This window comes from Ranitomeya variabilis, chromosome 3, assembly GCF_051348905.1.
Source record: "Ranitomeya variabilis isolate aRanVar5 chromosome 3, aRanVar5.hap1, whole genome shotgun sequence".
Classification (NCBI taxonomy): domain Eukaryota; kingdom Metazoa; phylum Chordata; class Amphibia; order Anura; family Dendrobatidae; genus Ranitomeya; species Ranitomeya variabilis.
The window spans coordinates 155,671,450-155,686,709 of record NC_135234.1 but is presented as its reverse complement, the minus strand read 5'-3'; the positions used below and the strand labels follow the sequence as shown (position 1 = coordinate 155,686,709).

General features: G+C 42.6%; 1 protein-coding gene across 1 annotated transcript in view; it reads right to left on the bottom strand.

The window, feature by feature from the left end:
- The window catches only part of LOC143815502 (uncharacterized protein CXorf38 homolog), a 67,592-nt gene that overhangs the window by 29,618 nt on the left and 22,714 nt on the right, over positions 1 to 15,260 (bottom strand). Inside the window, exons 3-4 of the mRNA XM_077294757.1 lie at positions 12,126 to 12,245; positions 1,134 to 1,208 (exon numbers count right to left, since the gene is read on the bottom strand). Of these exons, the coding sequence (XP_077150872.1) occupies positions 1,134 to 1,208; positions 12,126 to 12,245 (195 nt within the window). The remainder of the gene's footprint in view (positions 1 to 1,133; positions 1,209 to 12,125; positions 12,246 to 15,260) is intronic.

The window sequence follows — 15,260 nt, the reverse complement described above, 5'->3', positions numbered from 1 at the left end:
AACAAAACCATCAGGTCCAGGGGCTTTTTGTGACTTTAAATTTTGAATTATATTTTTTATTTCATCAGTATGGAAAGGTGCGGATAGGAAATCTAGATCTACCGGGTCTATTTTAGGAAGGTGCATGTCCTTCAAAAATTCTTCAATAGCTGCTTTATCTGGTTGGGGAGTACTGGAATCTAATTTGAGGTTGTAAAGGTTATGATAAAATTCTGCAAAGGTATCAGCAATTTCTTTTGGGTGATATTTAAATTCTCCTTGTGGATTTTGAATTTTGGTTACTCTATTTTTAATTCTCTCTCTTTTAAGCTTATTCATCATGAATTTTGTCGGCTTATTTAAAGAGGAGTACACTTTGAATTTAGATGTTTTAACTATTGAGTCATAATCAGATTGGATAGTCGCTTGCAGTTTCTGCCTGAGTTTAAGGATATCCATTTGGATATCCGAAGATGGCGAGGGAAGGCTATTTTGGGCTTCTTCTTTAATTTTGATTTGTAATTGTAGGTTTTTTATGCTCTCTCTCCTCCTTCTGTTACATATGGAAGAGATCTGTATGAGTTTACCTCTCAGAACAGCCTTGTGGGCATTCCAGAGTGTGAAGGGGTCAATTCCCGACGTGTCATTGTCGACAAAGTAATTCCTAATGGTTTCCTCTAATTCTGTTTTGAATTCGGGGATATTAAGATGAGTAGCGTTGCATTTCCATGTGTGAGAATTTTGGGACGGCGGGAAAAGGCTAATTTCCGTCAACACTGGGGAATGATCAGAAAATGATTTATCTAGGATGGCTACTTTTTTGAATTTAGGCAGGAAAAAAATGTCCGTTAAGACCAGGTCGATCCTTGAAGAAGTCTTATGGACAGAGGAGTAGTGTGAGTACTCCCGGGAAGAGGAGTTGAGGCACCGAAAAACGTCATAAAACTCATTATTCCTCATCCAGTCATTTATGGAAGGCGCCAGATAGCGAGTGGCTGAGGAGGAATCAATGCGCCCATCCGGGACAATGTTGAAATCCCCCATTAGGAGCAGAACCCCTTTTTGGTGTGCCTTAATTCTTTTTAAAAGTTTATTGAGGAAGATTTTCTGTCTAGTGTTTGGGGCATAGATGTTGACAGATCATGCATCTTTTCTCCAAAATCTTTCAACCACGAAAATGAGACCTTCATATCAAAAGAGTGCATCAACTCATTTCGGCATTTTATTACCTCCAAAGAGAAATAATACATACAAAATTAAAAAAGTGTTCAGTTTTCTTAAATGGGCAGTAATTAAAGTGTGAGTAAATTGTGAAATCCATTATGTAGTCCTTCAGCAGGTAACACCAAACTACAGAGCCATTCTGTGCTGCCATATACAAAAAAGAAGGAAAGAATGAAGCAGCACTCTGAGGTTTCCCAAAAAATATGGACTTTATTCCCCCATCATTCAGTGACAGGAATGATTCAGCTCCTCAGTTGAACTAATTGCATTCATCAAGAAACATAAACAACCCCACATATTTCAATTATTTAATCAATTGTTGAGGATGACAAGTTTTTAATTGTGTTAATGTATAAAAATGCTGGTGGTTTGGATCTGAATTTCATCAGTGTTTGGTCAATGTCCATTTTAACATCAGTGTTTCATTGGTGTTTTCACATATGGATAAAGTAAATAAATGACAAAGCTTCTCCTATCCATCCATTCCGATGTTAATCGCAGATGACACATTGATGGCACATGGACGCCATGCATGTGCTGTCCAAGACTTTCATGAACCCATAGATTAGTATTAGTAATTTTGATCTGTGAATATGATCAAAAATAGACATATCTCCGTGATTTTTTGGACACAGAGCCTGCAGAGAAATACGGACTTAAGTTTATGTCATGGTTGGGAAGGTGTTCCTGCAAAATGAAGTAAACTTACATCATTGCAATCATGGCACCACCCAAGGTTATTTAAACCCCTAAATACCACAATCAAAAGTGATCCCAGCATTTAGAAGACTGGAAGAGGGAGTGTGATCCCTCTCTCGCCCGATTGGAACATCCACAACGTGATCACGGAAGTTGTGACAACGGGACAACCACAACGTGATCATGTCATGACAACTGGAGGTCACATCATGACCTCTCTATCTACTAGCTATGGTGGCCTGTTAGACCATGCCACCAGCAAGAGGTGTTCTGTCAATGCAGCACTGACAGGTAAAGTGTTGGTGCATTGCAATGCATTATATCAGTGATCGTAGTGTTGAGCATTCCGATGCTGCAAGTATCGGGTATCGGCCGATACTTGCTGTATCGGAATTCCGATACCGGGATTCCGATACTCTTGTGGTATCGGGTATCGGGTATCGGAACAACATTAATGTTAAAATGTGTAAAATAGAGAATTAAAATAAAAAATATCGCTATACTCACCTGTCCGACGCAGCCGGGACCTCAGCGCAGGAACCGGCAGCGTTGTTTGTTTAAAATTCCCGCTTTTACATGGTTACGCGAAGTCCCGGCTTGTGATTGGTCAGGGCGGCCATGTTGCCGGGCCGCGGACCAATCACAGCAAGCCGTGACGAAAATACGTCACGGCTTGCTGTGATTGGTCCGCGTCCCGGCAACATGGCTGCCATTAACCAATCACAAGCCGTGACGTCACGGGAGGCTGGAAACGCGCTCATTTTAAAAAGGGCGCGTGTCCAGCCTCCCGTGACGTCACGGCTTGTGATTGGTTGCGTCGCGGTCAACCAATCACAAGCCGGGAGGCTGGACACGCGCCCATTTCAAAATGAGCGCGTCCAGCCTCCCGGCTTGTGATTGGTTGATCGCGGCGCAACCAATCACAAGCCGTGACGTCACGGGAGGCTGGACACGCGCCCATTTCAAAATGAGCGCGTCCAGCCTCCCGGCTTGTGATTGGTTGATCGCGGCGCAACCAATCACAAGCCGTGATGTCACGGGAGGCTGGACACGCGCCCATTTTAAAATGAGCGCGTGTCCAGCCTCCCGTGACGTCCCGGCTTGTGATTGGTCAGGGCGGCCATATTGCCGGGACGCGGACCAATCACAGCAAGCCGTGACGTAATTTCGTCACGGCTTGCTGTGATTGGTCCGCGTCCCGGCAACATGGCCGACCTGACCAATCACAAGCCGGGAATTCACGTAACCAAGTAATAGCGCGATTTTTAAACAAACAACGCTGCCGGTTCCCTCGCTGAAGTCCCGGCTGCGTCGGACAGGTGAGTATAGCGATATTTTTTATTTTAATTCTTTCTTTTACACATTTATATGGTTCCCAGGGCCTGAAGGAGAGTTTCCTCTCCTTCAGACCCTGGGAACCATCAGGGATACCGTCCGATACATGAGTCCCATTGACTTGTATTGGTATCGGGTATCGGTATCGGATTGGATTCCGATACTGTGACGGTATCGGCCGATACTTTCCGATACCGATACTTTCAAGTATCGGACGGTATCGCTCAACACTAGTGATCAGAGTAATAAAAGTTAAGGTACCATAAAGGGACTAAGCAAAAAAGGGAAAACATTTTTTGTGGGCTCACAAACTATATAACTATATATATATATATATATATATATATATATATATATATATATATATATATATATATATATATATATACATAATGTATTAGGGCATCAAATTTTGTAAATTAGTGAAAGAAATCCTAAGTCTTAAAATTTGTATCTTTATTATTTCATTATTAAAATCACTCCATATAAATAACTACAAAATAAAAAATAACTATGGTAATAACATTAATATAGGAAAGACGATAAAGATGAAGTAAATAAGGTGCACAGTTACACTCCCTTACTTGGTATTTAGTCAGAAAGCAACAGGTAAAAAATCAATGAGGTCACCTGACTGTCCCCCAACAAATGATCTCAACGAACAAAATAATCCAGCATGTCCAATTTCAGACTACCGATTTTTGTTTTATAAGAGATTATCGGCTATTAGAGATGACTTGCAGCAGCTCTCATAGAGAACCCATGATCGCTCTACCAGCTGAATGTGTATGTGGTTTTACACTATTCCGCTATCCTCAAACCTCAAAACCAGTGTCGGACTGGGGTGCCAAGGGCCCACCAGCAATCAATTCCAGGCCCCCACTTTTCAACTACATGCAATTATGACATTATCCTTAATAATAAATTTATATAACAAGGAACTGGGTAGATTGTTAAATGAATAAGATGTCACCTGTGTCTGTACATAGTGAATCAAGTATAGAGTGCAAAGTACTGCTCATGTAAGAGGGTGGTGGCTCAATCTTGCACAGGGGCCCACCGGAGGATTCTTCTCTTCTCCTGTGGGCCAGTCCAAGCCCGTCAACACCTTCCCAACAACCATTTATCTCTCCCAGTCATACACTTTTACACTCTCATCTGACCTCATCAAACAAGCTATGCACTTTGCTTTTCACTGGTAGTGTTTTCCTCCATGCAGCACCACCACTTTCACTAGTATGTTGGCCGATTGTGCGACTTCATGTGTTTTTTGCGAGGGACACCAATATTTTTTGTCTACCGCCGTTCATATGTCACATGTGACTCGTGAACTACATGTTGGGGACCCTGCCTTATACTGTATATTGTAAGCTCATGATGGCATGGTCCTCTCTCCCCCTGTAACATATTGTCACTGTCATGTTTATTAATATTGCAGTTGTGCTCAAAAGTTTACATACCCCAGCAGAATTTTTGCTTTCTTGGCCTTTTTTCAAAGAATATGAATGATAACACCAAAACTTTTTCTCCACTTATGGTTAGTGGTTGTGTGAAGTCATTTATTGTCAAACTACTCTGTTTTCTCTTTTTAAATCATGACAACCCAAAACATCCAAAAACACCATGATCAAAAGTTTACATACCCCATTTCTTAATACTGTGTATTGCCCCCTATAACATCAATGACAGCTTAAAGTCTTCTGTGGTAGCTGTGGATGAGGTTCTTTATTTTCACAGATGGTAAAGCTGCCCACTCTTATTGACAAAAAGCATCCAGTTCCTGTAAATTCCTGAGCTGTCTAGCATGAACTGCGCGCTTGAGATCTCCCCATAATTGTTCAATGATATTGAGGTCAGGAGACTGAGATGGCCTCTCCAGAACCTTCATTTGTTCTGCTGTAGCCAATGACAGGTCGACTTGGCCTTGTGTTTTGGATCGTTGTCATGTTGGAATGTCCAAGGACGTCCCATGCACAGCTTCCAGGTTGATGATTGCAAATTTGCCTCCAGTATTTGCTGATAATGTGCTGCATTCATCCTTCCTTCAGCTTTGACCAAGTTTCCTGTGCCTTTGTTGCTCACGCATCCCCAAAACATCAGTGATCCACTTCCGTGCATCTTGAAACAGCCACACTCCTAGTTTTCAGAGTTCTGTATTTCAGCTGATGGTTGGTCTACCTGACCTTGGTTTTGTTTTTACAGAACCCCTGAATTTCCATTTCTTAATCACAGTTTGAACACTGCTGACTGGCATTATCAATTCCTTGGATATCTTTTTGTATTCCTTTCCTGTTTTATACAGTTCAACTGCCTTTTTCCGTAGATTTGTGAATAATTCTTTTGCTTTCTCCATGAGTCACAATCAATGTAAACAATGGCACCGAGGTCTAATTTACAAAATTAATCATTACATATAAAGTGTAATAATTACTTAAATTAATTATTAATGTAATAAGGAGGATAGCACTAACCCAAACATAAAAGCTAGCGAAAAGTATAAATAAAATATTATCTACATACTGTATATCCTTAATCACTACAAAGTATGATCAGATGAAGATTGCAGATGATTGTCTATCACACTCTATAATTCTCTTATATATACATACTTACTGCCACGTAGTTCAGTCCCATCTTTGCTTCTCTTCAGCATCTACCTTGATTCTCAGATTTCTATTCTTTCTTCTTTTGGCAGTGCTATAAATCATATATTCTATCAGCACAGCATCATGCGGACAGCTAGAGCCTGTACCATCTATGTCTGCTAATTATCCTTCTCTCTATATTCTCCTAAATAAACTGAAAATTAGGCACCCCAAGAACAAGTCTCCTTAGGCCATCGAAAAACTGCTCTCACAGGAGGTCCAGGGTTCCCTCTCATAAACCCTTTTCTTAGCATCTTCAGACTGCTCCCCAGCTAGAATTACTATGGACAAGTCTGCCTTTCCTTCTGTCCAATCCGAATCTTCAGGGGACTCGGCTAACTCAGATATTGTTGTGAAATTGGATTCTGGGCTCCCCCGGTGGCCACTTGTGGAATTGAACTTGTGTGCATCATCCCCTCTGTTCACCTGCTCCTATCAGGATGTGGGAGTCGCTATATAACCTTGCTCCTCTGTCAGTTTCTTGCCGGTCAACAATGTAATCAGAAGCCTTCTGTGCTTGTTCCTGCTACTAGACATCTCCCAGCTAAGTTGGACTTTTGTCCTTGTGTGTTTTTGCATTTTGTTCCTGTTCACAGCTGCTGTTTCGTTACTGTGTCTGGAAAGCTCTTGTGATCGGAAATTGCCACTCTGGTGTTATGAGTTAATGCTAGAGTCTTAAAGGAATTTCTGGATGGTGTTTTGATAGGGTTTTCTGCTGACCATGAAAGTGTCCTTTCTGTCTTCCTGCTATCTAGAAAGCGGACCTCGATTTTGCTAAACCTATTTTCATACTACGTTTGTCATTTCATCTAAAATCACCGCCAATATATGTGGGGGCCTCTGTCTGCCTTTTGGGAAAATTTCTCTAGAGGTGAGCCAGGACTGTCTTTTCCTCTGCTAGGATTAGGTAGTTCTCCGGCTGGCGCTGGGCATCTAGGGTTAAAAAACGTAGGCATGCTACCCGGCCACTTCTAGTTGTGCGGCAGGTTTAGTTCATGGTCAGTATAGTTTCCATCTTCCAAGAGCTAGTTCTCATATATGCTGGGCTATGTTCTCTCGCCATTGAGAATCATGACAGTTTGACCGGCCCAAAAAAGGGTTAAATTACTGGCTGAGAAAGGAGAGAAAAAACAAGTCTGCTACAATTTTTTTTTTTTTTTCCTCTAGTTCTGAGTGTGCCCTTAATTGAATCACTTGCTAGTCTGCCTATACTGCAGCCTTCCTCTCTTTCTCTCCTTCTAATCCTTGAATGGCTCTGTGTTCACCTGTTTCAAATGGATCTTCAGAGTGTAGCTACAGGTTTGAATAATCTCGCCACAAAGGTACAAAATTTGCAAGATTTTGTTGTTCATGCACCTATGTCTGAGCCTAGAATTCCTTTGCCTGAATTCTTCTCGGGGAATAGATCTCACTTTCAAAATTTTAAAAATAATTGCAAATTGTTTTTGTCCCTGAAGTCTCGCTCTGCCGGAGACCCTGCACAGCAGGTCAGGATTGTAATTTCCTTGCTCCGGGGCGACCCTCAAGACTGGGCTTTTGCATTGGCACCAGGGGATCCTGCGTTGCTCAATGTGGATGCGTTTTTTCTGGCCTTGGGGTTGCTTTATGAGGAACCTCATTTAGAGCTTCAGGCGGAAAAGGCCTTGATGTCCTTGTCTCAGGGGCAAGATGAAGCTGAAATATACTGCCGTTTCTCCAGACCTGCGGCGGGCCTTGCAGGAGTTTCAGGCGGATAGACCTGATCGTTGCCCACCTGGTAGACTGTTTGTTCCTGATGATTGGACCAGTAGAGTCATCTCTGAGGTTCATTCTTCTGCGTTGGCAGGTCATCCTGGAATCTTTGGTACCAGGGATTTGGTGGCAAGGTCCTTCTGGTGGCCTTCCCTGTCACGAGATGTGCGAGGCTTTGTGCAGTCTTGTGACGTTTGTGCTCGGGCCAAGCCTTGTTGTTCTCGGGCTAGTGGATTGTTGTTGCCCTTGCCTATCCCGAAGAGGCCTTGGACGCACATCTCGATGGATTTTATTTTGGATCTGCCTGTTTCTCAGAAGATGTCTGTCATCTGGGTGGTGTGTGACCGTTTCTCTAAGATGGTCCATCTGGTTCCCTTGCCTAAGTTGCCTTCTTCTTCCGAGTTGGTTCCTCTGTTTTTTCAAAATGTTGTTCGTTTGCATGGTATTCCTGAGAATATCGTTTCTGACAGAGGGACCCAATTCGTGTCTAGATTTTGGCGGGCATTCTGTGCTAGGGTGGGCATAGATTTGTCTTTTTCGTCTGCTTTCCATCCTCAGACTAATGGCCAGACCGAGCGGACTAATCAGACCTTGGAGACATATTTGAGGTGTTTTGTGTCTGCGGATCAGGATGATTGGGTTGCTTTTTTGCCTTTGGCGGAGTTCGCCCTCAATAATCGGGCCAGCTCTGCCACCTTGGTGTCCCCGTTTTTCTGTAATTTGGGGTTTCATCCTCGATTTTCCTCCGGTCAAGTGGAATCTTCGGATTGTCCTGGAGTGGATGCTGTGGTGGAGAGGTTGCATCAGATTTGGGGGCAGGTGGTGGACAATTTGAAGTTGTCCCAGGAGAAGACTCAGCTTTTTGCCAACCGCCGTCGTCGTGTTGGTCCTCGGCTTTGTGTTGGGGACTTGGTGTGGTTGTCTTCTCGTTTTGTCCCTATGAGGGTTTCTTCTCCTAAGTTTAAGCCTCGGTTCATCGGCCCGTACAAGATATTGGAGATTCTTAACCCTGTGTCCTTCCGTTTGGACCTCCCTGCATCCTTTTCGATTCATAATGTTTTTCATCGGTCATTGTTGCGCAGGTATGAGGTACCGGTTGTGCCTTCCGTTGAGCCTCCTGCTCCGGTGTTGGTTGAGGGTGAGTTGGAGTACGTTGTGGAAAAGATCTTAGACTCTCGTGTTTCCAGACGGAGACTCCAGTATCTGGTCAAATGGAAGGGATACGGTCAGGAGGATAATTCTTGGGTCACTGCCTCTGATGTTCATGCCTCCGATCTTGTCCGTGCCTTTCATAGGGCTCATCCTGATCGCCCTGGTGGTTCTGGTGAGGGTTCGGTGCCCCCTCCTTGAGGGGGGGGTACTGTTGTGAAATTGGATTCTGGGCTCCCCCGGTGGCCACTTGTGGAATTGAACTTGTGTGCATCATCCCCTCTGTTCACCTGCTCCTATCAGGATGTGGGAGTCGCTATATAACCTTGCTCCTCTGTCAGTTTCTTGCCGGTCAACAATGTAATCAGAAGCCTTCTGTGCTTGTTCCTGCTACTAGACATCTCCCAGCTAAGTTGGACTTTTGTCCTTGTGTGTTTTTGCATTTTGTTCCTGTTCACAGCTGCTGTTTCGTTACTGTGTCTGGAAAGCTCTTGTGATCGGAAATTGCCACTCTGGTGTTATGAGTTAATGCTAGAGTCTTAAAGGAATTTCTGGATGGTGTTTTGATAGGGTTTTCTGCTGACCATGAAAGTGTCCTTTCTGTCTTCCTGCTATCTAGAAAGCGGACCTCGATTTTGCTAAACCTATTTTCATACTACGTTTGTCATTTCATCTAAAATCACCGCCAATATATGTGGGGGCCTCTGTCTGCCTTTTGGGAAAATTTCTCTAGAGGTGAGCCAGGACTGTCTTTTCCTCTGCTAGGATTAGGTAGTTCTCCGGCTGGCGCTGGGCATCTAGGGTTAAAAAACGTAGGCATGCTACCCGGCCACTTCTAGTTGTGCGGCAGGTTTAGTTCATGGTCAGTATAGTTTCCATCTTCCAAGAGCTAGTTCTCATATATGCTGGGCTATGTTCTCTCGCCATTGAGAATCATGACAGATATAGAGCAATGGAATGCTACATAACATGGCCAAAACATGGCCTCATCTGTTCACTAAAAGGCACCCCACAAGTGTTGGGCAAGGGCCAGTAAGCACTGAAGGTTCAGAGTCTAGGGCAGCATGTAGCGCAACAGTGCAATAAGCTCACCTCCTCATGCTGCTGACGTTGCAGAGACGGTAAAGATGAAGGGGCCAGGAAATGGTATGCACTCTACTACAAGGGACTTTTTCTATGGATGAGGAGAGGGGGGTGTTTAATTAAACAGAATTAGAGCACAGTGTGATGGCACAATATGGGGTGGGGGCAGTATACACAAGGATGGATGTGAGGGAACAATATGGGTAGGAAAGTAAACAGAAAGCGATAGTGTGAGGGCATAGTAAGAGGGGTAGTATACAAGATGAGGGACAATGTGATTTCACAGTATGAAAGAACGGGTAGCATGGGGAGAGAGTGTGAAGAGGAGGCAGAATACGAAAAAGGGCAGTGCGTGGAAGGGTAAAGTGGAAGGGTAAAGTGTCAGGGAACAGTGTGAACAGGGGGTGCAGTTTGGAGAGGGGTCAGCATGGCAGGGACACTGAAGATGGGTACAGCATGGAGGGAGTAGTGGGGAGATAATTATAGCGTGAAGTGGAGTAAAAGCATTGATGAATTGGGCTTATAAGCTTTCTATGTGCATCTGTCTCCGGAGCAGTGTACTTTTAAGAGGACTTTTTAGCAATTGGTGGGGGTCTCAGGACCCAGATCCCACCAATGTCCTCATAATAAAAGGACCTAAAACATATAAAATATTTCCAAAAATGGAAGTTAATCAATAAATGTTTAATAGTGCTACTGACTAGATCTAATTCATACTGTGGTTCCTGCATGGTCTGTAATCTGATAATGGCTGGATACAACAACTCAAATCATCTTCTTACCAGTGTTAAGGACATACTAGTAGTTGCAGGTTCATGTAATACAATTATATATATAGCAGGGGTTGATCTGACATTGCAGTTGAATGCTTCACTAAACTTAATTACATATTCATATACTGAAGGTTCGGTTACTGTGCTATATTTAGGTACTGATGACAGTTCTGATGCAACATTAGTGTCTGATGGTGATTTCGATAATGTTTTCATGTATCGATGACTGAGCTCTACTGCTATATTTATGTACAGATGATGGTTCTCTTGCCATATTTATGTCAGTCTATAACAGTTATGATGCAGTATTGATGTAGTGATGATGGTTCTGGTGCTATATTCATGTACTGATAGTGGTTCTGGTATTCATGCAGTGATAGTGGTTTTGGTGCTGTATTCCGGTACTAATTATGGCTTTGATGTTTTATTCATGTACTGATAATGTCACTGGTGATTTATTCCTGTACTGGTGATAGTTTTGGTGCTGTATTTGTGTACTAATGGTGACTCCTGCAGTGACCTTTCATTGGCTGCAGGTCTTACATGACACAACGTTACGTTACTCATCAGGAATAGCAGCACTGACATTGCTGGAACGTGCCACTACAGGAGGTGTGTATAGATTGTTTTTATTCATTACTGGGTCCTGAAGTGATTAAGCAGAGGTTGTTCAATAGTGGACAACTCCTTTAATTGTGCTGACCCAAAGATTATATTTAATGTCATTTATACCTTTTCATGAGAGCAATAAAACCAAAAATCAAACAAGAAACTGAAAAAAATTAAAGTGCTATTATTTTTTGCATCCCTAACAAAAAAATCTAAAAGCAAAACAATAAGTTATATGTTTACCAAAATAAAATAGTACAACTAGTGTAGAAAAAAGCAGTCCTCATATGGCTATATTGCGGGAAAAATAAAAATGTAATTGCTAATGGAGTATTTAGATGAAAAGAAAATGAAAAAAATTGTCAGATCCTTAAATTGGACCTGTCCATACCCTAAAGGGTTTATATGTAGTCAGAAAATGGGCTAGTATTCTCAGGACATTGCCGCCACCTGAAAGTAACTGATATGATCAGAACAAGCTCTGATTGCATCAGTTTAACCTGAGGAGAGGAATCCAGATGGCAGCCGTGACTTTCGTACCCCGCATGGCTGGGCTTTATAGGAGATTATTAATTTCACATTACATGATTTCACGATATACTGCAATACTATAGTATTGCAGTGTTTTGCATAGGCAATCAAGAGATCACAGGTTCAAGTCTCCTAAAACCTAGCATATTTTTTTTCACCATTTTACAGCACTTGAATGTTCCTTTCCACCTACCAGTACCTTGAATTGTAAAATGAGTAGTGTCATTCAAACATATGGATTACATACAAAACACTGTGAGGATGACCACACTATGACATCTATAAAAAGATTTTTTAATGAACTAGAAAGGTTCTCAGGGTTTTTTTCTAGATTTTTATTATGAGCAATGATAAATGTAAATGTTACCTCTTTAACTCTCAATATGTTTGATACTCTGAAATGATCACAATTATTTATCAAGTTGAGAAGAGATGCTGCATCACATTGCTGGGGTCCATTCATTGCTTGTCCGCAGGGCATATACACCTACAAAACAATCATCAATCACTGCACAAACTGCTTGTGAATTTAGAAGCTATTACAGGCTGATACTGCAATAGTTATCTTCACATACTTTCGGTGCAGATTATGCATAAGATTTCAAAATCTCATTTAGAACGTGCTATACATGATGAAAACCTTATTGCGCCCTTGTGAATTTTAAATATATTGTTCCACAAATTTTAGACATGGTTGTTCATAGATTGGTGAACCTCTGACTATCTCTGCTTCTGAGAGACTCTGCCTCTCTAACATGCTCTTTTTAGACCCAGTCATATGACTTAGATTAGAATTTATATTGTAGCTGTTTTTCATTAGTAACTAGTGTTGAGCATTCCGATACCGCAAGTATCGGGTATCGGCCGATACTTGCGGGTATCGGAATTCCGATACCGAGATCCGATACTTTTGTGATATCGGGAATCGGTATCGGGATTAATATCAATGTGTAAAATAAAGAATTAAAATAAAAAATATTGCTATACTCACCACTCCGACGCAGCCTGCACCTTACCGAGGGAACCGGGAGCCTTCTTTGCTTAAAATGCGCGCGTTTACTGCCTTCCGTGACGTCACGGCTTCTGATTGGTCGCGTGCCGCCCATGTGACGGCGACGCGACCAATCACAACAAGCCGTGACGTAATTTCAGGTCCTGAATGCCTAATTCTAGGCATTCAGGATTTGAAAATTACGTCACGGCTTGTGATTGGTCGCGTGCCGCCCATGTGACGGCGACGCGACCAGTCACAACAAGCCGTGACGTAATTTCAGGTCCTGAATGCCTAATTCTAGGCATTCAGGATTTGAAAATTACGTCACGGCTTGTGATTGGTTGCGTGCCGCCCATGTGACGGCGACGCGACCAATCATAAGCCGTGGCGTAATTTTCAAATCCTGAATGCCTAGAATTAGGCATTCAGGACCTGAAATTACGTCACGGCTTGTTGTGATTGGTTGCGTCGCCCTCACATGGGCGGCACGCGACCAATCACAAGCCGTGACGTAATTTTCAAATCCTGAATGCCTAGAATTAGGCATTCAGGACCTGAAATTACGTCACGGCTTGTTGTGATTGGTCGCGTCGCCGTCACATGGGCGGCACGCGACCAATCAGAAGCCGTGACGTCACGGAAGGCAGTAAACGTGCGCATTTTAAGCAAAGAAGGCTCCCGGTTCCCTCGGTAAGGTCCAGGCTGCGTCGGAGAGGTGAGTATAGCAATATTTTTTATTTTAATTCTTTATTTTACACAGTAATATGGATCCCAGGGCCTGAAGGAGAGTTTCCTCTCCTTCAGACCCTGGGAACCATCAGGGATACCGTCCGATACTTGAGTCCCATTGACTTGTATTGGTATCGGGTATCGGTATCGGATTAGATCCGATACTTTGCCGGTATCGGCCGATACTTTCCGATACCGATACTTTCAAGTATCGGACGGTATCGCTCAACACTATTAGTAACTGATTTCCAAAAGATGTAATTCTTGTTTTCATAAATTTTACACAGCGTCACAACTTTTTGGGGGGTTTGCAAGCTACACGGTGTTATCCTTTTGAGTTTTGAGCACTAGGTTACTCGCAGACATCTAAAAGAGGCCTTATGCATTCACACTGTCAAGGTATGCTGACTGGATTGAAAAGCTGATTTGCCAGCTGCTGACATAGTCTTGTCAGAAATAATCTTGTGTTACACAGAGATAAAGACATAGCAGTAGTGATGAGCGAATATACTCGTTACTCGAGATTTCTCAAGCATGCTCTGGGGTCCTCCGAGTATTTTTTAGCGCTGGGAGATTTAGTTTTTCTTGCCGCAGCTGAACAATTTACATCTTTTAGCCAGCATAAGTACATGTGGGGGTTGCGTGGTTGCTAGGGAATCCCCACATGTACTTATGCTGGCTAACAGATATAAATCATTCAGCTGCGGCAATAAAAACTAAATTTCCGAGCACTAAAAAATACTCGGAGGACCCCCGAGCGTGCTCGGGAAATCTTGAGTAACGAGTATATTCGCTCATTACTACATAGCACCTGATTCATCAAGGTGACAAAATTCTGGAGCACGACACCTTGAAATGTCACAACATTTTTGCGCTACTCGAAGCTTTGAAAATTTTTTAGCAAATTTGGTCATTTCTACAGAAGTCTCAGCCAGCTTAGCCAAAATGAACCGAGATGGAACAGGACGAGGCAAAGACCACCAGGCAAATTCATCACAACTTGCTCCACTTTAGTGACAAGTACATTTCTGGTGGAAGTGCAAACCAGTCATAGGATGAGCCTAATTCTTATTGGATGAGCCTAATTCTTACAGGATGAGCCTAATTCTTATTGGATGAGCCTAATTCTTACAGGATGAGCCTAATTCTTACAGGATGAGACTAATTCTTATAGGATGAGCCTAATTCATTAATTGGTGTGTGCGTTTTAATGAATTAGGTGAATCTTAATCCATTGGTTTCTTCATTAAAGGGAACCCATCACCATGAAAATGCAATCCAATCTGCTGTCAGCATGTTACAGAGCGGGGGAACTGAACAGATTTCTATATTGTTTTATGAGAAAACATTCAGTATAACCTTTGTTTTAATCATTTTAATCATTTAAACCTCTTTTCTTTCTGGGGTCTTTGGTCCAGTGGGCGGTCCTATCAATGACTGACAGCTTTCTTTATATAAGTGTGCATACAGAAGTAGCTATCAGTCACTTATCGGACCGCCACTGGACCAAAGATCTCAGAAAGAGCAGAGGTTTAAATTATTAAAACAAAGGTTACACTGCATTTTTTCTCACATCAATCTGCTCAGCTCCTTCTGCTCTATAACATGGTTGCTACAGATTGGATGGCATTTTCATGGTGACAAGTTCCCCTTAAGACTCATGTACAAAGCGATAATGTCTTGGGTTCATACAATGGCTATAATCACTGCAATCTCTCTGTCACACTATAAAGTCCCCATGGATAGGGAATAAAAGCCATCAAAACCCGCCAACTTTGG